Source organism: Giraffa tippelskirchi, chromosome 4 (genome assembly GCF_054371585.1).
Source record: "Giraffa tippelskirchi isolate mGirTip1 chromosome 4, T2T-mGirTip1v1.2.pri, whole genome shotgun sequence".
In the NCBI taxonomy this organism is placed as follows: domain Eukaryota; kingdom Metazoa; phylum Chordata; class Mammalia; order Artiodactyla; family Giraffidae; genus Giraffa; species Giraffa tippelskirchi.
In genome coordinates, this window is record NC_137278.1 from 195,623,678 (window position 1) to 195,650,515 (window position 26,838).

The 26,838-nt window shown below is 39.4% G+C and overlaps 1 protein-coding gene and 1 long non-coding RNA gene across 4 annotated transcripts in view; one reads left to right on the top strand and one right to left on the bottom strand.

Moving 5' to 3' along the window:
* Window positions 1–26,838, top strand: part of CD163 (CD163 molecule) — a 117,783-nt gene that overhangs the window by 33,154 nt on the left and 57,791 nt on the right. For 2 of the 3 annotated variants that reach the window (XM_081587964.1, XM_081587965.1), the window contains exon 17: window positions 2,599–2,796. Coding sequence is in view for 1 of the 3 variants with exons in the window: in XM_081587962.1 (XP_081444088.1) it covers window positions 3,213–3,217 (5 nt within the window). In the remaining 2 variants the exon portion in view is untranslated. Of the gene's footprint in view, window positions 1–2,598; window positions 2,797–3,212; window positions 3,218–26,838 lie in introns of those variants that run through there. The other variant, XM_081587962.1, reaches the window with a different exon arrangement.
* LOC145544789 (uncharacterized) lies at window positions 7,692–25,919 on the bottom strand. Its single transcript, XR_014081645.1, has 6 exons — window positions 25,693–25,919; window positions 21,425–21,592; window positions 12,077–12,258; window positions 11,452–11,725; window positions 10,981–11,070; window positions 7,692–7,966 (listed from the first exon to the last, which is right to left on the bottom strand). It is a non-coding gene; the product is annotated as an uncharacterized LOC145544789 (long non-coding RNA).

A 26,838-nucleotide genomic window follows, 5' to 3' on the forward strand; every position in this document is an offset into this window, starting at 1 on the left:
CATATATCTTAAGCAATAACAGTGGTTTATTATGTTGCTAAGGAGAAGCTGGGGAAGTAAATATGAATAACTCTTCTAAAGATATCATCGGAGTCATTTCAGAAAAGAGACAAGACGTGTCTACAGGTGTATAATGCATGCTAGGATAAAGATAGTAAAAGATACTATAGGAGTATGGAAAGCTTGCCTAAGAGTTTGGAGAGATTGTGAAGATGTGATGAGCTAGGTTAACATCTGGTGACTGAAAGATGGGCCATTCTAGGGAAAGGACATGGCATGCACAAAGTGTGGCGTGGTAGGGGGGAGCAGGGAAAGGAGGGTGGGATGAATTGGGAAATTGGGATTGACCTATATACACTATTGATACCATGTATAAAATGGATAATGAGAACTGACTGTATAGCAGAGGGAACTCTGGTGACCTAAACGGGAAGGAAATCTAAAAAAAAGGGGGATATGTGTATACATAGAGCTGATTCACTGTACGACAGAAACAAACACAAATTGTAAAACAACTATACTCCAATAAAAATAAATTTTAAAATGTGGCATCAAAGAGAATCACACCCTTGGGGAGTGGTAAGCTTTTCATTCAAAAACATATTAAAAGTATGTTTGGTGACAAGTGGTGTCCTGAACACTGAAGATGCAGAGATAAAATATACTATGGACAAAGACATGGCTATTTGATGAAAGATCTCACAGTTTCTGTGTGGGTGTACAGAGAGGCCATGTTGGGGGAGGGATGTGATGACTGTTTAGACAGGAAGGGCTGCATAGAACCCGGTAACAAATGGTCTTATCTGTTGTATTTCCTGTTCATATTTTATTTCAGGGACTGTTGGGGAGGTGGTGGGCTTTGGAAGATTAAGTTCAGGCAAGATATAATCAGATTTGCTTTTATAATTTGTTTTCATAAGAAAAATGGAACAAAATAAAAAAGTGAATAAGGCAAGAAATTTGTTGTTATACATAAAAAAGAAAAGATGGTGAAATGAATTAGTGGGTACATTTTCTATTTTGTTAAACAATTTTGGGAGGACTATTCCTCTGAAATGATATATAGCAGAAGTATGGTTTTTTGTAGAGATATTTTATATGGCATGTGAGAAATACAGAGTGAGACAAAGAATAAAAGTTAGACTTCTTAAGAGTATGTAAATGTAAAATGTTAATATCATGCTTATAGACACATAAACGTAGAGTTGTCATAAACTTTATACTGGATAAAGTGTTAATATACGTATACAATATATATATAGTGTCATAATATATATATAAAAGGCTTCTCAGGTGGCTCAATAGTAGAGAATCCACCTGCTAAGCAGGAGACTTGAGTTAATCCCTTGGTCGGGAATATCCCCTGGAGAAGGAAATGGCAACACACTCCAGTACTTTTGCCTGGGAAATCCCATGGACAGAGAAGCATGGCAGGCTACAGTCCATGTGGTTGTGAAGAGTTGGACATGACTTAGCAACTAAGCAGCAGCTTATATAAAAAGCAATTGTTAAGACAAAGCATGTAATAAATGATTGCGCAAAGGTATGAAAACAGCAGTTCTCACAAAGTGAATTTTAAATGACAATAAGTAATTTTAGAATGCTCACAATATGTCTGGGCAATTCAAAGTGTGATTAACAATGAGCTATTCTTTATATAAATCAGACCAACAAAAACTTAAAGCAGCACCAATGTTTCTTGTTGGTGGGAATACAGAGAAAAATGTAATTTCAAATGTTGTTGTTGGAAACAAGAGGTGTAGTAGCCTTATGAGACAGAAACTTAGAAAATTTTATTAATTTGAAAAAAAAACATGCTTTCCAGATCTTTTGACCCAACAATTCTACCCCTAAAAATTTCTTTCATACAGGTAAAGCTATTGATATATAAGCAAATATACAAGGATTCCTTTTAGCAGCCTTTTTAGTACCACCCCAAAGCTAGAAAAAAGTGAATGCCAATCAGTGGGGTAGTAGTGGCTGGAAAAATTATGGTGTAGCCAGCTAAAAAAGAAAAAATTGTGCTCAAAATTTAATAAGATCATTCCACTTTTGTGTTCATGTTACTGAATACAACTAAACATAATGTTTGCATTTATAAAACTAACATGTGTGTACAAGTAAAGGAACAATTAAAAATTCTAACAGATTGTAAACTGAGGACTATGAATGACTTTTGATTAGTAATGTCAAACATATGAGTATTATTCTGATAAATGATATTTATCTCATAAATAAATAATAACAAATAATAAATAATAAATAACAAACTACTTTTTCCTTAAAGAGTAATCACTACTAAGTTACTGCTTCAGAATCACACTAGGGTGCATTTCAAAATGGCCTTTCTGTACTGTAGTTCTCTGGAATAGAAATAATTCTTAAGCACACTGAAGTTTGAAGATCATTGCATTTAAGTTTTCTGTTTAGGAAAGTAGTATGGTTTTTAATACATGTGAATAAGTGAGCAAATGAGCGTGTGTGTGAGAGAGAGACAGATGTAATATAATACATTATATTACACTATAATGTAATTCTTCTACGTGTGTGCATGTGCATATGAAGAGAAAAGTAACATTATTCTATTTGTATCTTTAGTTCAGCCAGCTTGATGAAGACCTGGGCTATTGAGTGAGCAAGGATCAACACTGAAGATCACAACACAGTTCTTTGTCTCCTGGTGTTCAAAAGACTGCTGCTGAATTTTAAAAAATTAATTTGGTGAATGTGATGACTAAAAAGTTGTAGATAAGATTTTCAAGGGTATTAAGTAAAAAAGAATACTGCTGATTTGAATTTGTCTTAACTCCTTATTTTTGATTCTAAGAATTTCTGAATGAGCTTTCTGACTTTTAGAGTTTCATAAACACAATATGATGTTTTTTTCATCTGACAGTGTTCTTATTTACATATATCTTTTTCTAGTTTGGTTTTAAAAATAATTTTCTTCTCACTGTGCTGTGTGCTAAATCGCTTCAGTTGTGTCCAACTCTTTGTGACGCTATGGACTGTGAGCCCGGTAGGCTCTCTGTCCGTGGGATTCTCCAGGCAAGAATACTGGAGTGGGCTGCCATTTCCTTCTCCAGGGGATCTTCCTGGCCCAGGGATTGAACCACTCATGTTTCCTGTATCTCCTGCACTGCAGGCAGATTCTTTACCACTGAGCCACCTGGGAAACTTTTCAGGGAAAGGAAAGAGATTTATTATTGAAGGGTTTGTTAACAACATATGGTTATGTTTACAACACATGACTCTCATGAATTCTTTCATTTCTGTTACTGTTATTCTGGTCACTGACAAAAATTGCACAGGAAATCCTGGTAGGGGTACAAAGACTCATTTTTTAGGGCAGCATAACTAAGCTGAAATGAATGCATCAGTTATGTCTTATATATATATGTATATATATATACATCTTATAATGAAAGTTTATATTTTACTAAAAATCACTTACCCATGTAACATATTAACATAAGGAAAGGATAACATGTAAAGAAGACTTACAGTTAATTGATGCTTTTGAACTGTGGTGTTGGAGAAGACTCTTGAGAGTCCCTTAGACTGCAAGGAGGTCAAACCAGTCAATCCTAAAGGAAATCAGTCCTGAATAATCATTAGAAGGACTGATGCTGAAACTGAAACTCCAATACTTTGGCCACCTGATGTGAAGAACTGACTTATTGGAAAAGACCCCAATGCTGGGAAAGATTGAAGGCAGGAGGAGAGGGGACGACAGAGGATGAGATGGTTGGATGGCATCACTGACTCGATGGACATGAGTTTGAGCAATCTCCAGGAGTTGGTGATGGACAGTGAAACCTGGCATGCTGCAGTCCATTGGGTTGCAGTGAGTTGGACATGACTGAGTGACTAAACTGAACTGATAGTGATTCAAGGCTGTTTAGAGTCTATTAACTTGTTGAATATCCAAGTGTTAGATGCAATTTGATTTTATTTGAGTACTGCATGCAACCTTTTCTAACACTTAGGGCTTCAAAGCAGCTATCTTGTAGAATCATGACATTTGGCTCATTTTCCATTTCTTTTGTATCTCTTGTCAATTTCCAAGACAGATCTTCCTCAGCTTTCATTGGCCTTGAGAGTGTGTGTGTGCGCGTGTGCTCAGTTGATCAGTAGTGTCTGACTCTGTGAACCCATGGACTGCAGCCCACCGGGCTCCTCTGTACATGAGATTTTCCAAGCAAGAATACTGGAGTGGGTTGCCATTTCCTTCTCCAGGGGATCTTCCAGACTCAGGGATTGAGCCCTTGTCTCCTGCATCTTCTGCATTGGCAGGTGGATTCTGTACCACTGCGTCACCTGGAAGCCCTTCAATGGCTTTACCTCCTGATAAACCCATTGGTAAATTGAAATTGTCCTGAATAGAAATGCTTTTAATACTCCTAACCTCTGAACATGGTGGTTTAGCCTAGCTTTCTTTAAATGTTCTCAGAATACTTACATTAGCCTACAGTTAGGTCAAATCATCTAACACAAAGTCTATTTTATAGTGTTGAATATCTCACATAATTCATTGAATGCTGCACTTGAGAATAAAAAATTGGAGTGGTTGGCTGGGTGCAGAATTGTTGCCCACCTTTGTGATGGTGTGACTGATTGGAGGATGTGTCTCAGTCTTGCCACTGCCCAGTACCACAAGAGTAACTGACAGCATATCACCAGCCCAGGAAAAAAATCAAAAGCCAAAATTGGAAGTACAGTTTCTGCTAAACGTGTATTGCTTGTCTCATCTCTACAATACTTGGGTCCTTTTATCCATATTCTTATTTCAAAATCAAATTCATAGCCACCGACTGGAAAAGATTCATGGTCCCTTTCATTTTACTGTTTAGCATGTAATACGAAGATTTTATCAGAGTCAGTTGAAAGGCACTTTTAATAGAAAGAGGAACATCACAGAAATAGACAAAAAGGAGAAACATTTCCACCTACAGGAACTCATGAGAGCTCAGAATGAACCATAAACTTGATAAATGTTCTTCCCAAAGAGAAGGCTCAGGCTTAGCTGAGAGGAAGGGGAAGTCCCACGCATAACATGAGAAAGTGGTCCCACTGGGGTCACCTTTGTGCATGATATTTGCTAGGGCATGGATTGTGGACCCGAAATTTAGGTCCCAGAGACTGGGTAAAAATATGTATTTTAAAATAAATATATCAGGCATATTCCTTGCCAGGGGGCATCTTTGAAAAACAATAACTTCCTGGGAATAAAATTAAGTCTAGAATGTTGGTGCCCCACACATGAAGATATGGAAGTTTAAGTAACCAAGATTTGGAGAAAACAAATGGAAAACTATTGCAATTGTATCTTTTAGAAAAATAAGAGGCTGGTTTCCATTCTTGGAATTAGCTTCTAAAAGGATGAACTCTCAGCATAGTATGTGACGTGTTTAGCCCTCTTGCCCCAGCACTCTGAAGAATCCCTGTGAAGAAAAGAAATAGAAGTAGCTAGAGGAATCCTGTGCTGCCATGACTAGATTTTCTGCTGAAGGTAAGCAGAGAGCTCCCCTTTGCACTATATAGGCATCAGAGCTGCATTTCCTAGTATCAATTGCTCACTGTTTCTTGGCTCCTTAGATGCTCTAAATGGCCAGGGCTGGAAGACTGAGAACTACATTTCCCATAATCCCTTACAGGAGGAAGCTGAGCTAAATTCCACCGATGATAGATTCTCCCATTTAGGGGAGATTTAGTTTTGCAGGAGTGTTTGCACTTGCCTGAAAATTGCTAGCCTTGGTGTTGCAGCATCCTTTAGAAGTGGTTTCCTGGGGTTTTTTTTTGAAGCTTCCTGATGAGGACTTTGTAAGCACATGATTTCCTGTAGTAAACCACTTCCTACACTAAATACTTACAGGGCTATCTGATTTTAGAATCCGAGGTCTCCTTGAATTCACTTAACTCTTAGAAGAATTACATTTCAGGAGCAGGCAACCAGGTTTTAGAGTTGTATCCTCTCACTCCAAAATATTGAAACATGAATAATAAAACAACAAGGAATAAAATAAAACATTTGGAAGGAATTTGTTGGGCATATAGATCAATGAGAAGGAGAGAGAGAGAGAAAGAAATTAACCTAATGTTTAGTTGATATGTCATGTATGACTCTTTTGTGACGGCATGAACTGTAGCCCATCAGGCTCTTCTGTCCATGGGCAAGAATAGTAGAGTGGATTGCCATTTCCTACTCCAGGGGATCATCCCAAACTAGGGACCGAACCCTTGTCTCCTGAATTGGCAAGTGGGTTCTTTACCACTGACCCACCAGGGAAGCCCAAAAGAAATTATACTAAGAAATTATCAGAAACTTTGGAAACAGAACTAGAAAAGACATGCACAGGCCTAGAGATAAAGCAAAAATTATTTAAAACTTTAAAAAAACAAGCTGTTAAGAAAAATCAATCAAAATTAATAAGCAACTTATTAAAAAGAAAACAATAAAAATAAAATGGAAAATAAAAAAGAAGAAATGTGTTCCCAGAAACTGCAGAAGCACCTGTGAGAGAAAGGATATTCAGACATAGGAAGTGACACACCCCCCCAAAGATACAGATGCAGACAGAAAAGACCAACATCCATGGACATTTTGAATATCATCTTAATAGACATCCATACAGTTTTACAAATACCAAAGTGAATAGTGATTTCAGCAACTTCTTATCACAAATTATTGTAATTATTAGACAATGAAGATACTTTTCCAGACTATTTTAACTTTCCATTCAGTGTAGAAATTGCTCACCTAACTGTTCTGAAAGGCAGCACCAGATTTTTCTTTAACATTTCCACTGATTGTTTCTTTCATCTTGAAACAACCTTTTCCATGTCTTCAGTTCAGATCTCTCTCTCCTCTTCTCCCCTCCACTCCTCTATCCTCCCCTCCTCCAACTCCTCCCTCTTTCTCTGTCTCCTTTCTCCATCTCTTCCTCCTCCTCCTTCTTTTGTCCACCTGTCCCTTATCCTTTTCCTCCTTCCATGTCTCTCTGTTTCTGTCTCTGCCTCTGTCTCTCTCTACCCCTCTTGTCCCCATCCTCCTCCAGTTGCTTGTATGCTTTTCCAACTAGAGATTCCTAGTGGATGCCTTAATGACTCATTAGAACAAACATATTGCAGTTGGTTAAGAACAAAGGGGTAAACATGGTATGTAAAGATGAGGAAAATTATGTGTAGGAACTTACATGAAAAGAAAACCTGATGTAGGAGAGAAGAGATAAAAATTAGTTTCACTTGATAATAATGAAGAAATGTTTGGGGGTCATAAAGCTTCTGGTAGAGAAAGAAAATCTATAGAAATTCTTTCTCTGCATCTCAGTGAAACTGTGTTCCATGCTCAGATGGGTGAGGAGCATACCAGTGATACAAGAAAAAAATGCAACATGGACAGAACATTTCAGAAAGTTCAGATAAGTTTGCAGTGTGATTATCTTAGATGGAGAGAGAAAAGTCTCAGCTGTGGTCCTGGATTAAGTGACTGTTGAGTCTCACAGGGACCATGAGCTTTTCTGCCCCTGTAAGAATTACTGTATATGTTGCTTTAGGAGAATAAGATAACATAAGTAATCCACCTAGGATTTTACCTGGAAACAGGAAAGTTGGTTGAGATTTAAGTTGAGTAGAAGTGGTTGAGTACAAGAAGGAATAAGTTCAACAAAAAATTCCTGGTATCACAGAACTTTTCTGAGAGTCTCACAATATTTATTATCTTTTTTTTTTTCCAGTATAAACACAGGCAATGAGGGTCTCAGAAGACCTCTCCCATCTGGGATATGATGTCACAGGACTCCTTACGGCCTTAGCCACTCTCATCAAACGGATAGTCCAGGGGAACAGATCTCAGTCTCAGAATCCCTGGGCTCTCTTGCTATCCTCACGAACAGTGGGGGATCTCCTCTCATCTCATCTTCCTTCCCTCCAAGAACTTCTGTCCTTGGTGACTCCAGGGGACAGCCTGAAACAAGAAGAAAATTGCTTGATGGTGTCTGTGACCCAGAAGAATGATAACATCCATTTTAGAGAGCAGGAACAATGGAAGAGATGCAGACTATAAAAATTTCTGTACATCATCAAACATTCAGAACCATTCTGTCAGGACATAACTTTAAGTAGATAAATCAAGATTTTTTAACATCAAACTCTCAAAAGCTAATAGAATGAATATACAGAGAAGTAGAAAGATATAGTAGACTTGTAAAGCACTATGAACAATTCAACATAATTAAGATTTATACAATTTTCACATAACAGAAGGATATCAATTCTATCCAAGTTCTCATAGACTATAAACTAAGAGACACTGAAAACATATCCAGGGACAGAAAACAAGATGCAAAAATTTTGTGGTCTAAAGGTACTGAAATCATACAGAATCTGTTCTCTTATCACTGTGGAATTATGTTAGAAATCAGTTATCAAAAGATATTTGAAAGTAGCCCACATATTTTTAAGTGCAATGTGACATTTACTAAGAAAAATCTTTGATTTACCATTGAAACCCTCAATACAGTTAGAAGACTGAAAAAACACAGAGGGTGACTGCAGAGAAGAAAGCATTTAACTGAGAAATTAATATCAGGACAGGACTTTATGACTCTTGGCCCAGAATCTGGGGAAAAGTTGTCACAAGAGAGGATTATTTCCCAAGGTGAATATACCAGAAATGGGGGAGAGGAAAGCATGGCTCTAAATCTGTCACTGTCGTTCCTCAGTGATAGACTGACCATTTCCTTGTGACTTGTCCCAATTCCTAAAATACCTGTGCAGATAATCCCAAACTTTATCGTGATTGTTATATAATAAGAGTTGCCATGTGAGCTATAAAAAAGTCAGTCTTCACCAGAAGGCTCGCTACTTTTCACCTTACACAGCAAAAGCAACAACTTTCTAATCTGCTAATTAAAGATATTATAGCTGATATTTGCTACCTCAGTTCTCATAAGATTCTATGAGCCTCTAAAGAAATCTGCATTAATTTCTGCCCCATCTAATCCAAGAAACTATATATTTGTAAGGGAGGTCAACCTAGTATATTAGGGGCAATGATTATCATAAGGTAAGAAATGTCACAAAAATGTTCATATTGTGGCATCTCACCAATTTTCCATGCAGAATTAATCCAAAAAAATCGATGGACAGTCCATGGAACTAATATTCAAGTCTGAGAAATATGGTTATAAAAGCACAGCATGCATGCATCAGTGACTGAGAATGGAGGCGGAAGGGGGGTGTAACCACAGAACAGAAGATCTACCCAGCCTCCATGAGGACACAGAAATGACAGAAATGTCTTGAAAAGGGCAGACTTGATGTATGAGAGAGATAGAAGCCCACTCAGATTTTCTAACATCAGAAAAGATAGCTGTACTTTCCTCAGTCCCTTAGAGAGCCTTAGCTGACAAACCTGTACCCCTCCATGAGAGAGAGACTCCTTCACTCAGGGGTGGAAAAGGAACCATGTAAGACGAAGCTGCTCATCTGACATCACTTAGGGAATTTTGTGTGCTGACTTTGGACTCAAAGAGCAGATAAGGATCTCAAGGACAGTGGCAGTGGTGAAGTGGATCCTGGATTAGGGAAGTGGAGACATTTGTACAGATGACTGTGTTACAGTGACTTCTTGTGAAGTTTGGGGCAATTCACTTAAATTTTTCCAACTATGTGTGTGCTTAGTATGGGTCGGTCGTGTCTAACTCTTTGGGACATCATGGACTGTAGCCTGCCAGGCTCATCTGTCTGTGGAATTTCCCAGGCAAGAGTACTGGAGTGAGTTGCCATTTCCTCCTTCAAGGGAGCTTCCCAACCAAAGGATCAAACCCACTTCTCCTGTGTCTCCTGCATTGGCAGTGGATTCTTTACCACTGCACCACCTGGGAAGCCCAGACATGTCCAACTACAATAATTAATTATATATTCTCAAGTTACATAATGGCAGTGTTGGGCTAGACATTCTGGTTGTTGACAATTAAAACCATGATCTACTTTATTTTACCTCAAAGCAACTCAATAGGCTTTTGCAGACCAGGCATTTAAATATTGTGTGAGGGAAACATGGTTAGAGTATCTATAGGACATGTGACATTCATATTGAGGGAGCGACATGGTGGATTCAGGGAACCCAAGAATCCAGGAAGTCATCTCTCAATGATGTCACAAGAGAGCCATAAAACAGAAACCACCCTTTTCTGAAGAGGCAGGTCACTTTACATACACAAGCTGCAGGAATTATGGTCAATAGGTGGTTAGAATGTCTCCTAGAAAAATGGACTTTCAGTCTCCCCAGTGTGTTTGTATGATGATCTATCTTATCACTTATTCTTACCACAAAGACAACTTTATAGCAAGTGCCTGGAGATGAGGCACTTTGTTTTTCATTGTCTAGCATAAAAAACAAGCAAACAAGCAAAGGTAGCTTAGCCACTGAGTCACTTGAAAGGGAGCCTTGATAAGATGAGGAACATCCCAAATATAGACGAGAAAAGAGAAATCTTTTCACCTACAGAAGCTCCTAAATAACAAGCCTATTTTGGGACTTCCCTGGTGGTCCAATGGTTTAAGATTTCACCTTTTAAGGCAGAGGTTGTGGGTTTGATCCCTGGTCTGGGAGTTAAGATTTCACATACCTCAGAGCCAAAAAAACAAAACATGAAACAGAAGTAATATTGTAACAAATTCAATAAGAACTTTAAAAATGGTCCACATTAGAAAAAAAACTTAAAAAAAAAATCTATGTTTGTTACGAAGTTAATGAGAAGTTAGCAAGAGCTCAGAACCGGACACCTGTTGAAAAATGTTCTCCCCAGAGAGAGGACTCAGAGGTCTTGGGCTAGTAGAACATGAGGCAGCTGTCTCACTGAGGCCAGATTTGAGTTTGGTGTTCTCAGCTGTCTAGCATATGGACCATGGGAGTAACTAGACTGCCAGCCTATGGTCATGTGAACCCAAAGGTGAAGGGCGAAGGATTCTCACCTGATCTTCCTAGATGGTCTATCTTCATGTCATCATTTTCTTTATCCTTATGGACAATATTGTGCAGAGTAAACCTGCATTTGAGCAAGACTAAGACAAAGCATGCTGGGTCAGACATCATCATCTGGAAACTCCTTCATATATTCCCAGTTCCACAGGGTTCCTTGTATCCTTAAACCTGGGCATTATGTAAGCTCAAGCACAGCCCCAGATACTTCCTCATCCTTCACAGGTACATCAGGAATGGACTGCTTAGCCCGGTCCTAACCCATGTTCTGCAAGTACTTCTATCACATAGAAGATTGTAATTCTAAGATCTTTAGCCCAGGGTCATTGAGGTCTTGGAGATTAGAGAAGAGTAGATATTTTCCCTCATGTTCCCCACATTATAATATATAACTGCTTCTCTCTACATACACACATTCTCTCACTATAATTTTCCTGTGCCCTAAAGCCCACTGTGGCACTTACATTTCTTTACATGTTGGTCTATCTCAAGTAAAAAGGGAGAAAACATGACAAAGAGAAAAAAGACAAAGAGCATAGAAAACAGGGCATAGAGGCAAGAAACACCATTTGGGAATAAACTGGCCTCTGGTACAACTTCCTCCATCGAGGTCTGAGGACACGGAATCCTGTGCCTCAGCTTTCTAGCCTCCTAGGTGACGAAGGTGATGATGTCACAGCTTCAGGCACAATGGGAGATGAAGACATGGATGTAGATTGGCCAAGTCTCATCCCATAGCTGCTAGAAAGAAACGGGAAACCTTAGGGAGCTTCACTTCCACAACTCCAGTGAACCCAAAATACTAGATGATCAGGTTAGACCAGTGAGAAGGTAGATTTTCATCACGCATATTCAGAATATGCCTCTCACAGCATTGGAGACATATCCAATCACAAAATGAAGAAACTAATTTCTTTAGACTTTGCAGCCCTAGAGCCAGTCTTATTCAGCAAAATAATGTCTAAATTAAAAGACCAAATAAAAGACAGGTTTTCCCTGCCACAGGGAATATTGTCCCACCACTGCTCCCCCATACACACAACGATCTCAATTCCTGGTCTGAACTCAGACTTCTCTAGGGTGACTGACCAGTGCAGATCCACTGGCAAGATGTTGATGTGGTTCCAGTCTTTGCCAGCTCCCAAGACTGTTTGTAACATACTACTTCCAGGAGTCTTCACGCCTCACCTCCATCTGCCCTGAATGTTTGTTTCCTCTCAAGGTCCACAAACCCTTTATTTCTCAACCAAAACAGAAAAGACACCAACCACCTAGGAATACAAAAACAAAATATGTGGCCAATGTTGGATTGGACAAGAAATATGAGTTCTAAAATCTGCTTCTCATCCAACTGAGGAAATAAAACCCAGACAGAAAAGGCAAGGGTCATTATGGACTATGATAGTCAGGGAGTACTTTACAAAACATTAGAGAGAAAAAATAACATGTAAATACAAGTGAAAGAAAATTATCTATGAAAGTCAAATCGACTTCCTGATTCTGAGGCATGTAAACAGGAAACCAAAATGCCTATGTGCCTTTATTGGCTTAATTTTTTGCTGAGTATCAGATAATAAAATTCTCCAACCTAAATTAAAAAAAAAAACTTACCAAGATAAGAATTTAGGTTTAAAATCTGAAGCAATATTTGTTCATTTTTTTTCACTCTCATCATTCCTAAGAACTGCACTAGGATAAAGTCTACATGGTTGTGTTGTGTTGTGTTGACATCTTCACACAGAAAGATTAATGATTTAGGCTAAAATAACACTCATTGGCTGAAGCACAGCTTTCTCCTCCTAATAAAGCTCTTTCTTCCTTATGCACAACTCTGCAGTTTTTCATCATTTTTCATATAAAGTCTGTTTATAGACCCTGTGCAGGAAAAAGACAATTTAAATTATCATAAATGATGAGACTTTTTAAAAAACAATATAGCATTTGCCTTATCCTTTTAATAAATAGGGGATTTAAAATCTGATGTTTTATTTAATGATTCAAAATATAAATATAAGTAATTAAAGGAGAACAATATAGAAACAAAGATGTTGAAACTGTATAGGAAAATGGTATAGAGCCAAAAATTGGCTCACTAAAATATCTTCATGTTTTATTTTCTTCAGAAATCCACCCCCCCCAGATTTGTTGAGATATAATTAACATATGGCATTGGGTAAGTTTAAGATATACAACACGATGCTTTGGTACATATATATATATATATATATATATATATATATATATTGTTTTTAAAAAAATACATTTATTTATTGCATCAGGTCAAGGCCACACTCTGTAATCATTTTATATATGTTCTCCTCAAGGATTTTTACAGTTTTGGGTCATACATTTGAGCCTTTAATCCATTTTTAGTTAATTTTAGTATAAGTGTATAGTATAGGGATCTTGTTCTATTCATTTGTTTGTGAATATCAAGTTTTACCAACACCATTTTTTAAAAGATTTTTTGATGTGGACCATTTTTAAAAATATTTATTGAATTTATTGCAATGCTGTTTCTGTTTTTTGTTTTTGTTTTGTTTTTGGCCTAGAGGCATGTGAGATCTTAGCTCCATGACCAGGGATTGAACCCGCACCCCTGCATTAACCACTGGACCACTGGAGAAGTCCCACCAGCACCATTTATTGAACAGACAATTGCTTCCTAATTGAGTGTTCGTAGTACCCTTGTCGAAGATTAGCTGAACACTTGAAAGAGAACATATATTTCCAATAGAATGAACATAAATGGGCCAACAATAGCATGCCAGTAGGTGTAGAAATTTGTAAGCCACTTAAAAAAATCATTTGCTAAGATTTGCAAAATATACACCTACTGTACCCTATAACCCAACAGTTTCTTTTCTGAGTATATTCCTAAACAAAGCTTTCATCAATTTTGAGTAATAGTGGCTGATACGAATATACTTATATATGTGTTTTGGTACAGAGATTAACTGATTTTTTGCTTCCCTGTTATACAACTCTCATATCAGATTTATTTATAATAGCCAAAAACTAGAAATAATTCAGTATTGGAAACACTAATGAATTCTGAAAGAGACTTGCATTAGAATATTAGCAATTAAAAGATACTGCTAAATGTAGTAACATATTTGAATTTCACAGACATACTATCTTGCAAAAAAAGGCAGGCCAAAAGAAATTTTCACTGTTCAAATGGCTCAACTGCAGAAAAAACAAATCAGTGATGTTAAGAGGTCAGTATAGTGGTGTGCAGGGAAAGTAGACAAGAGAGTGTCTTCCTTGGTATAGAAAATATTCTTTATCTACTAAATAAATGCACGGGTATATAGTCATGTAACAGTTCTTTAGTTGTACACTTACTATTTGTGAAATTTGCTTTACATAAGTTAACTCCATAAAAAATAAAATTAATATTGTTCAAGGCTTTCTAAGGGAGCTGGGTTTTTTCCTCTATTATCTGCTACTTCTATTTTTAAAATTTAAATAATAATTATTGCTTAAGAGTTTGATGAAATGTACTAGTAAAACCATCTAAGCCTGTAAGTTTTGTTGAGAAAACTGATGCTTGAAAAGCATTTCAGTTCCATTATATTTATTATTGAATTCAGTTTCACTGTTTCTTCTTGTGTTAATGGCAGAATTATACACATGTATGTATTTGATACAATTGTGGACTCACATATTTCTCTCTCACTTAGGAATGATACTTTTAGCTGTACATACAATTTCAGATTCAGTGTTCTTATCCTTTTTAAGATAATGCTTTATTGTCTTATATGTGATGTTGCTACCGATAACTTCAGAGTCAATCTGATTCTTACTTCTGGGAAGATGATGTACTGGTTTTTTTCTGGAAATTTTACTTTGCCACTTAAAAAAATTTCTATGTAGTGTGGGTGTGAATATTTTCCTTATTTCACTGGTAATCTACAAATTATTTCAAAATGAGACCTTACCTATTTTTAAAAATTCTGTACAATTTATATCTATTGATTGTTCAAATTCTTTTCTTCTCTCTAGTTTTATGTTTTTTTGATTTTTTTTTTCTGTGATCCTCTGAAGTATGTATGCTAAGTCTCTTCAGTCACATCTGACTCTTTGTAACTCCATGGACTGTAGCTTGCCAGGCCCCTCTGTCCATGGGATTCTCCAGGCAAGAATATTGGAGTAGGTTGCCATGCCCTCCTCCAAGGGACCTTCCCCACTCAGGGACTGAACCTGCATCTCTTGCGTCTCCTGCATTGGCAGGCAGGTTCTTTATCACTGGTGCCCCCTGTGAAGCCCTCCTTAACTATATGATTATGCTTTTCTTCTGTCCTTTGTATCACAATTTTAGTTTTATTTTCTACTTTTTTTTCTCTTGTCTTCTTGGAAAGTCACTCAAATTGATATTCCAACTTACCCACCTGTTCTTCATCCAGGTTCATCCTACTTATTTCTTAATTGTATATTTTAACTTTCCAGCTGAGTAGCACTTTTGTGCTTGCCCGATATTTGTCATGGACACAGTCAGTAGCTTCAGTTGCTACCACATATTTCTGTGGCTATAAAACAAGTGATAAAATGAATTGGGGGAAATGCAAGATCAGAGCTTTCCTCTGGTCTCCACATACAGTTTTGTTCCCACGTTGCTGCCACTCACCAGCCTCTACCTGGTCCTCCTCTCTCCACTCACCAGTTCAGTCTGAGTTCAGTGTACACAGGGAATGGTTAAATCTATTTTTTTGGCTACACTGAGTCTTGTTGCAGCGTGGGTGCGTGGGATCAGTAGTTGCAGCACACAAGGCTTAATTACCTCCACAGCTTATGGGATCTTAGTTCCCTGACAGGGGATTGAACCTCTGTCCCCTGATTGGAAGGCAGATTCTCAACCACTGGACCACCAGGGAAGTCCCTGATGTGGTCAGTTCTTTGGATACTTATTTCCCTTTTGTCTCTGTCATTTCTCAAGAACTAATTTTGGAAATCAGAGTTGATTTTGGAAGTTAGAAGCCTCTGTTAGTTGAACATTTTGGCAGGAATAGGGCATTGTGGCCTATAAAAGAAATGATGCCATTGAAGAAGAAATATTTGAGAACACAATGCATATATGTATCTTTTTTTGAGCAAACCTAAATGGAACATGACCAGCAACGTGTAGAGTTCAAACTTATAAAAGCATAATTACCTGTTTATCTCTATGAATGATCCATGGTAAGGCTGCCAGTTTAGGAGATTCTGTAGATACTGTAGCTCTTTAAGAGCAATGACTGACATACAGAGAGTGTACCACACATGTCTGCCAAATAGAGACCAGCAGGGCCTCTCACACTGCTGTTAATCAGATTTTACTAAAGGTGCAGGATGTTTTTCTGTTCATCATTAGGCCCATTTGTGATTATAACCACAGTGGTATTTAACAGGAAGGAAAGTTTACTGTATCAAAAGAAAGAACAGCAGTTGCTTTTGCATTCAGGAGGAGGTGGGTTGTGGGTAACAGTATGTGTGTGAACTCAGTAGCATACGACTCTGCAACCCCAGGGACTGTAGCCTGCCAGGCTCTTCTGTCCATGAGATTTCCCAGGCCAGGATACTGGAGTGGGTAGCCATTTCCTTTTCCAGGGGATCTTTCCAACTCAGGGGTTGAATGTGTGTCTCTTGCACCTCCTGCATTGGCAGGTGGATTCTTTACCACTATGCAACCTGGTAATAGTAAAAGTTAACACTCTATGTGTGTATTTTATTATCCATTTATTTGTACATTGGTGTCAAAATCCAAATACTATAATTGAAAGTACATTCCTTATAGCAAGTCTGTTCTGTGGACAAGGTTCCTGGGTGTACTTCCTAACTAATCTGTTTCTATGCTATTAATTAAATTCTGCCAGCTTCCTTTACAGAAAGGTAGACAGTCCTGCCAGACCAAAGCACAAGGCTGGCCTAACCTCCAAATAGGCAGAATGTGAAAATGCTATTTAGTGGAATCAAACTGTGCTCAAAGATACTTTAAGTATGAGAATCAGGGAACCAAAAGCTGGTCAGGCAGTGTCAGCTGAAAGGATAAACCAATTCTCTGATCTCCTGTCCAGGAATCAAGTATACAGTCTAAAGTGGACATAATTCTTCTTCTTTGTCTTTGTTGGAAGGAGGATTTTTGGGGTCAACTTTCCTAGTACCTCTGTTTACCTGAGGCAGAAGGGTCAATTTTCAAAACATTTCTGGGAAGCATTTCAAAACATGTAAGAAAAAGAAATTAGGAAAAGTCAATAAAAGAGAGAGTTTGTACTAATTAAGGGTGCTAAGTCGCTTCAGTATTGTCCGGCTCTTTGTCACCCATTGGACTATAGTCCTCCAGGCTCCTCTGTCGATGGAATTCTCCAGGCAAGAATACTGGAGTGGGTTGCCATGCCCTCCTCCAGGGGATCTTCCCAACTCAGGGATCGAACTTACGTCTTTTATGTCTCATGCACTGGCAGGCAGGCAGGTTCTTTACCACTCAGTTCAGTCGCTCAGTCGTGTCTGACTCTTTGCGACCCCATGAATTGCAGCACGCCAGGCCTCTCTGTCCATCACCAACTCCCGGAGTCTACCCAAACCCATGTCCATCGAGTCAGTGATGTCATCCAACCATCTCATCCTCTGTTGTCCCCTTCTCCTCCTGTCCCCAATCCTACCCAGCATTAGGGTCTTTTCCAATGAGTCAACTCTTCACATGAGATGGCCAAAGTATTGGAGTTTCAGCTTCAACATCAATCCTTCCAATGAACACCCAGGATTGATCTCCTTTAGGATGGATTGATTGGATCTCCTTGCAGTCCAAGGGACTCTCAAGAGTCTTCTCCAACACCACAGTTCAAAAGCATCAATTCTTCGGTGCTCAGCTTTCTTCGCCGTCCAACTCTCACATCCATACATGACCACTGGAAAAACCATAGCCTTGACTAGATGGACTTTTGTTGGCAAAGTAATGTCTCTGCTTTTCAATATGCTATCTAGGTTGGCCCTAACCTTCCTTCCAAGGAGTAAGCGTCTTTTAATTTCATGGCTGTAATCACCATCAGCAGTGATTTTGGAGCCCAAAATAATAAAGTCTGACACTGTTTCCACTGTTTCCCCATGTATTTCCCATGAAGTGATGGGACCAGATGCCATGATCTTAGTTTTCTGAATGTTGAGCTTTAAGCCAACTTTTTCACTCTCCTCTTTCACTTTCATCAAGAGGCTCTTTAGTTTTTCTTCACTTTCTGCCATAAAGGTGGTGTCATCCGCATATCTGAGGTTATTGATATTTCTCCCGGCAATCTTGATTCCAGCTTATGTTTCTTCCAGCCCAGCGTTTAGCGCCAAGAAAAACAGAAAGAAAAACCAAGAAAAATCCCTCGAGCAGAGAGAATGGGGGAAGACAATGCTGGGATGTTAAGATTAGGTCAAATTTGTTATTTATTTACATTTTGTACCAGGGTATATCCCCTACTCTCCCTCCTTTAACATTAAACTTTAGTAGACGTTGACCACATAAAGTAAGCTTATTTTTTTTTTTTCTTTTTTGGCCACACCTTACGACTTGCAGGATCTCAGTTTCCCACCAGAGATAGAACCTGGACCACAGCAGTGGAAGTCCAGAATCCTAACCACTAGGCAACCAGGGAACTCTAAAATAAGCTCTTCATACCAATGTTTTGGATGAGAAAGAAGAAGCAAAATGTCTACACATTAAGTGAAACGGGGAAGAGAGAAGATCGGAGGCATAGAAGAAAAAAAAAAAGGAAGAAAAAAAAAGATTTGTATTTTAACAGAAACACTTTCAGGAAGTCTTGATTAGAAGTATGATAGCCCAAACACACTCAAGGGCTATTAGAGATACTAGTACAACACTGGTCTTTTTAAAGTGGATAATCAACAAGGTCATGCTGTATAGCATGGGGAATTCTGCTGAATGTTATGTGGCAGCCTGAGTGGGAGGAGAGTTTGGGGGAGAATGGGTACATGTATATGTATGGCTGCATACCTTCGCTGTTCACTTGAAACTATCACGGCATCGTTTGTTAATTGGCTATATCCCAATGCAAAAAGGTTTTCTTTCTTTCTTTCTTTCTTTTTTTTTTAGGAAGTATTAGGTACAGTATACAAAGCTAATGATTCAAACCACTTTATTTCTTATTAGTAAAAGGACTTGAGAACTTGAATATGTTATATGTAGATGGTGTATTTGTCCTCAGCATATGTGTGAACTCTAATGATTTTTCCAGGAAGCTCAGAAGATGAGCAAGTCTGACCCTATTCTGTATAAGGATTACATATTCTACAGCAGGGGAGAAATTAAGGACCTTATTCTCTCCACTTTCCACCAATAGGTACATATTAGAATGGAATTTGGGGATGAAAGCAGATACTTTTTTCTTGTAAGAGCTTATTTTTTGACTTATTTGTACTCCTAGCTTGAGGGACTGATGCTAAGGCTGAAGCTCCAATACTTAGGCCTCTTGATGAGAAGGGCTGACCCTGATGCTGGGAAAGATTGAAGGCAGGAGGAGAAGGGAATGACAGAGGACGAGATGGTTGGGTGGCATCACTGACTTGATGGACATGAGTTTGAGCAAGCTCTGGGAGATGGTGAAGGACAGGGAAGCCTGGCATGCTGTAGTACATGGGGTTGCAAAGAGTCAGACATGACTGAGTGACTGAACAACAGCTTGAATCTAAAATATTAGTCACTCAGTTGTGTCTGACTCTTTGCAACCCCATGGACTGTGTAGCTCACCAGTCTCTTCTGTCCGTGGGATTCTTCAGGCAAGAATACTGGAGTGGGTTGCCATGCCCTCCTCCAGGGGATCTTCCTGACCCAAGGATCGAACCTGCATCTCATGTCTCCTGCACTGGCAGACGGGTTCTTTACCACTAGCACCACCTGGGAAGCCTATAGAGAGAGTACAGCTGCTTATAACAAGACAGTGTCATGTACCAGTACCTTCTAGGATATGAGCTGAGAGCTGAAAAGACTATACATGTTCACCATGGCTACAACATGCTGAGGGAACAAGAATGGTCCAGTTCCTAGTGAATCATCACTAAACTTGACGGTAATCCAGCTCCCAGCTCTTTTCTTATCCGCTGAGAGACTGTCATTTCTGATCTTTTTCTACAGCTAGAGGAAGTGAGAACAAGGAACTGAAAGTTGTTTTCACAACTAAAATCTGACCATACTATGGGGTAACTTGAATTGATTTACATTGTAAAGGGTCACTGTACTTGAGGACATGAGAAATAATCTTCATTGAAATCATATATTAACGCATATACATGGAATCTAAAAAACATGGTATAGATGCACCTATTTGCAGGGAAGGAATAGAAATGCAGATGTACAGAATGAACTTGTGGACATAGCAGGCGATGATGAGGGTGGGACAAATTGAGAGAGTATGATTGACATAAATACACTGCTGCTGCTAAGTCGCTTTAGTCGTGTCCGACTCTGTGCGACCCCATAGACTGCAGCCTACCAGGCTCCTCCGTCCATGGAATTTTTCAGGCAAGAGTGCTGGAGTGGGTTGCCATTGCCTTCTCCGACATAAATACACTACCATGAGTAAAATAAATAAATAGTAGGAAGGTGCTGTATAGCACAGGGAGCTCAGTTCTGTGATGACCTGGAGGGATGGGATGAGGGGGTGGGAGGAAGACTTAACAGGAAGGGGATATATGTATACATATAGCTGATTCATGCTGTCGTGCCACAGAAACCAACACAACATTGTACAGCAAATAACCAATTAAAAAAAAATTTAAAAAATGCCAAAAAAGAAATAATCTTCATTTAAATTAACCAGGTAGCACACATTATGTCCTATACCTAGTAACTCAATCGTAAAAAGACAAAATTGTGTTTGAAAAATAAAACTGAAGCCTAAGAATCTTCACAACAAAAATTACAAAGTTAACATAACAACATTCTACTTCCAAATGACTTCTGTACTTTCCTATTTCATTTACGCTTCTGAGAAGTTTTTAGATTAGTTTTACTAAGAAGATTCTGCCAAACCTACATCTACCTCCATGAAATCAATTTGCCAGAGTCTATGTGGGGAGGGGACCCAACTTATGTAAGAAGAGATGATGTAATTAGGATAGAGCATTTCTGGAATATTCAAGTGCTGTTACTATGAGGTCATCTTGGGAGAAGAAGAACCTTGACTCTGGATCTGGATTCAGCATCTCTCTCAGTCTGACCATGGATCACTCAACTAGGGCTTAACTCCAGAGAAGAAAATACGTATTTGGATGAAAGTGGCAAGGGGATGAATATTGTAAAAGCTGCTTGTGTTAAAGTCTCTAGATGTTCACAAAAATTTCTCAATAACGGAACCGATATGAAAGGACCTAAGTATTTATTATTGGACAATGTATGTAAAAATGGGACACAAGTCATTGTTACCCTTTTTTTGACATATGAAGTGATATTTTCTGTACCTCTAGTTTGGACCGAAATGTAACAGGAGTTTCAATAGACACATATTTGTTCTTCAAATGGAATTCTACTTCTTCCAAGTGCAGCATCCTCATTTCCAACCTCACACTCTTCAGTCAGGAGTTTCTCCTCTCCCAGATCTTCTTTCTTTGAGGAACATGAGAACCAGCCTGCAATAGCAAATTTAGGGCCTGGTTATGTTTATGACTCAGATGAAACAGAGCCCTCTAGAGACATCAGAATGGAGGACAAAGTGAACACACAGCATTCCTGGTGACTCAGATTGAGATCATTTCTGCATGATATAAAACACATCAGGAAAAGCATTTTAGATACAGACTTGATCTCAGACCATGTCCAGGAAGTATCTGTAACAGAGACTTAAAAACTTCTGTGAACTCTAATTTTCAGTCTATACAGACGGTAGGGACCTGAAACTGGAGAAAGGAATTTTGAGCATTCGACTTTTCTCAGTAAGATTGGACTAACTCAGAGGAACTGGTGAGAAGAAGGAACAACTCCATTATTATCTATCCCATGAAGACACTTAGGGACCGGATCCCAACTTCCCGAGGGTCTACAAGAAAAACCCCACCCTTTTCTGAAAGTCTTCGATGGCTAAAGCTGCTTCAGCTTTCAGAGTTTTCCTTCTCCCAAGGAACCCCACCACCCTCACACCACTATGATAAAGACGGTTTATTGGGCCCTCCAGCTCTGAAATTCTGTGGATCTGGGCAAACTCACAAACATGCAACCTATGCTCAGAGGGGCCCTGGGCTTGGTTTAAAGCTCTACTATCACCAACTTCAATGTCTTAATAATTTTGAACATGGAAATCCACACTTACATTTTGCATTGGAATCTGAAAATTATGAAATTAGTCCTACCATGGGTCTTAAAGAAAGATGAAGGGATTCTCATCTTTCATCCAAAACTGCCTCCATGAAAACACAGTTATCAGAGTAATCTTGACATTTTAGCAGCTATAGAGTATCAAAATATATCTCAATATCAACGTTTTGCCATTTTAATTGTATTTCTCACTTTGTCACATCTTGGATTAACCACCTGAATCTTCTGATAATCTATGAGATTGTTGTGATTAAGAAAATAAGGTCACAGCATCAAAAAATACATGCCTGGTTGTAACTGCAGGAAGGTACCCACTGTGAAATCTGATTTAATTCCATCCTTCCTAGCAATACACAGAAATAACTGAATATGGGCTCACTCAAATTTTGTCTTTCCAGGAAGGACTGGCTTTTAAGGGTTCAAACACATCTTCCCAGGAAATAAGACTATAACTATAAGAGATCAAACTTCTCTTTTACTTGCTTCTCAGGGAATATTTTCTGGGATATAGAATTTTGGGGACCTTATTATCCAAAATGCAGACCTCCTTATGCAAAAACTATTAAACATTTCAAGATGGCAACAGGAAAGTTATAAACCAAGTGCAAGGTCATTCCTAATGTGGCAGCCTGTGCCATTGCAGAGATCACATTCCCATGAAGGTGGACACTGGGATGGTCATCTTATTCATTTCACATAAATAGATCTCAGGAAGAATTTCAGGCATAGAAGCCCTTTACTTTTGTAATTGAATTTTAGACCACTTCTCTTCTGTCCTTGAATAGCTGTCAAGAATCTTTGGTGGAAAGCATGCAGGTGGAATCTTGAGAGTCCCTTGGACTGCCAGGAGATCAAACCGGTCAATTCTAAAGGAAATCAACCTTGAATATTCATTGGAAGGACTGATGCTGAGACTGAAGCTCCACTTTTGCTGCCTGATGTGTAGAGCTGACTTATTGGAAAAGACTCTGATGCTGGGAAAGATTGAAGGCAAAGGAGAAGGGTGGAGCAGATGTTGGGGCTTCCCTGGTGACTCAGATGGTAAAGAATCTGCTTGCAATGTGGGAGACCTGGGTTCGATCCCTGGTTTGGGAAGATCCCCTGGAGCAGGGCATGGCAACCCACTCCAGTATTCTTGCCTGGGAGAATCCCAGAGAAGGCTGGTGAGCTACAGTCTATGTGGTTCAAAGAGTCAGACACGACTGAAGCAACTAAGCACTCACACACGCAGCAGAAGATGTGATGGTTAGATAGTATCACCGACTCAATGGGCATGAGTTCTCTCACCTGGAGAGAACTCCAGGAGATCCTGGAGGACAGAGGAGCCTGGCGGGCTATAGTCCATGGGGTCACAAGGACTCAGACATGACTTAGTGACTGAACAACAAATGTAGGTGGAGTGAACCCATTCCTAGGAATCAAGATAGTGTCATCCTGGATCTAACAGTGACTTCTTATGTAACCTTGAGAAAGTCACACATTACCTACTTTGTTACTTTATTTGTGGAGTAGTGTTTGACTATACAATCCTTATGATCCCTTCAAGAACAGATAATCCCAGAATCTACAATTAAAGGCATTCTGGATAATTGGTGGATATATCAGCTTCAAAATCCTGCATTTTCCCCATAAAACATCAAAATGTTCACCAAATGCAATATCTTCCAGAAGGAGATCAGTCCTGGGTGTTCATTGGAAGGACTGATGTTGAGGCTGAAACTCCAATACTTTGGCCACCTGATGAGCTTAAAGAGCTTAAAGAGCTGACTCATTTGAAAAGACCCTGATGCTGGGAAAGATTGAGGGCAGGAGGAGAAGGGGACGACAGAGGATGAGATGGTTGGATGGCATCACGGACTCAATGGACATGGGTTTGGGTGGACTCCGGAAGTTGGTGATGGACAAGGAGGCCTGGTGTGCTGCGGTTCATGGGGTCCCAAAGAGTTGGACACGACTGAGCGACTGAACTGAACTGAACTGAACTGAATATCTTTCAATAATATTTCTCAGTTGTCTCTTGCTCTGAACTTTTATGATGCTTTATCAAACCAGACATCTTGGTTTGGGAAATGCATTTACATTATCCATACATGTCCACACATCAGAAATTATTTTTTTAAAGATTTTTTTTATGTGGACCATTTTTAAAGCCTTTAATGAATTTGTTACTATATGGCTTCTGTTTCACAGTTTGGCTTTTTGGCTGCAAGGCACGTGGGATCTTAGCTTCCCAATCAGTAATCGAAACCACACTCCCTGCATTGAAAAGCGAAGTCTTAAGCATTGGACCTCCAGGGAAGTCCCAACATATTGGAAACTCTTAAAGCAACTATACAGACAGAGGACTCAGTCTATTTCTTCCTCTCTGAGGTCATGAAACAGTAACTGAGGTGTCAAAAAAAAAAAAAAAAAAAAGAAGCATTTAAACCTGCTGGAGAAACGGTCATTCCTTTCCTCAGAGTATGGTCCTCAGGAAACCAGACCCTCCCTCTAGAGGACTGAGGTTGCCATCTCCCAAAACTCTTTTCAGCATCTCTTTCACACAAGACTTTCCTACCCTCATCCCCATTTTCCAAGAGCAGAAAGCCCTGCCTCGTGTGGGACATGTCCAGAATCAACTTTGTTTTCATTCCTGGGCAGCTCTGCCACAGAATCATCTAACAGGTAAGAAACAATCCAAGAATAGACATGAAAAGAAAAATCCACAAGTGTAAAAACTAGATAAGGGGTCAGAATAGACCCCCAGGCTTGACATATTTTCATCCCAGAGAGAAGACAGTATTCACTGGGAATGGGAGATAACTGGTGGTATCTTCAGAGCATGGAGAGAGCTATAGATCCAAAGTGGGACACAGGAATCTTGTATGTGGATGCTGTGACCACAGGTGATGCCATGAATCACCCCAAATGATAGTTTACACCTAGAAGAATACACGAGGGACTTCTCCACCTGACTCCATCTGTCCTTCCTCCCCAGGCTCAGGCTCACTGGTGTGCTCACAGGCATCCTCCCATAGATAATATTTACCTGAGGACGAGTGATACAAAGATTCTGAGTCAGAAACTCACATCTTGAAACATCTTTATAGAGTGCTACCTTTGACATCTCTGGGACTGCACTCAGCTCATCAGAGCCATTAACCTCATGTCTTATGGGCATACCCAGAATTCCTGGCCCAGTCCTCCTAACCTGTGTCCCTGTACTTGATACTAAGCTTACTGATGTGATGTACAACATGCTTCCTTGGCATGTCTAGATCAAGTTCACTGAGGCTAAGAGTCCAGAGAAACACAGGTATCATTTCTCAGAAAATGTAATGAGGACAGGATGCAGATTCAGTATCCCACATCACAGTGTGTTCCTTCTCACCCACTGCCCACAAGCTTTCCTCATCGTCATCTCCATTTTAGAGCCTACCTTCACACTTTATTTTCTGTCTGCACTTTTGAATCACCAGGAAAATGAAAAAAAGGAACATGCAGGGTCCCAAGATGCAACCAAGGATGCCTGTCACGAAGAAGATCCCAGGGCCAGGGTGGGAGCTTGAGTGGTTCCCTAAAAAAAACATGTTCTCAGAGTGGGAAGGGACATGGGGGAATCCTACCCCTCACTGGCACCTGCTGAGTCCACAGGGTGATGAAGTCATAGCTTCAGACATAATGGGAGATTGTGAGAGCCTGGTAGAGACTGACCCAGCCTCTGTCCTCTGGGGATCTCAGCCCCATCCTATACTATTCTGAGGAGTTACACAAGAGAATACTAAAGACATCAGTTCCAATCCTCCCGATTCATCCGATTCCCCCTTTCCTCCTTGGTGTTCATATGTTTGTTCTCTATATTAGTCTCTATTTCTGCTTTCCAAATAGGTTTATCTGCACCATTTTTCTAGATTCAGTGTGTAAGTATTAATATATGATATCTGTTTTTCTCTTTCCAATTTATTTCACTCTGTGTGACACTCTAGGTCCATCCGTGTCTCTGCAAATGGCATGGTTTCATTCCTTTTCACAGCTGAGTAATATTCCATAGTATGTATGTGCCATATCTTCTTTATCCATTTCTCTGTTGATGGACATTTAGTTTCTTCCATGTCCTGGCTATTGTAAACAGTGTGACAAAAATAACTAATGAGAACCTACTGTGTAGCACAGCGGATACTACTCAGTGCTCTGTGGTGACCTAAATGGGAAGGAAATCCAAAATGGAGGGGATATATGTATATGTATGGCGGGTTCACTTTGCTATACAGCAGAGTAAAGCAACTATATACAATAAAAATTTTGAAAATGAGAGAATGCTAAGAAATATCAGGAAGCTTTACAACAGCCACAGACTCATAGTTCAGAAGCATGGGTTCTGGTGTGAACTCATAGTTCAGAAACTGGGTTCTGGTGTGAACCAAGCCTCTTTCCAGGGAGAGAGCTTGCCCACATCAGAGCAGAGAGAGAGAAAGTTCAGGGCACCCCTGTTCAAGATAAGAACATCCTCAAAGGGAAAGGCATCCATGTATATGGCGAGGGATTTGTTTCCCCAACTTTTCTGCCCCAAGTGGAACCAAGGGAG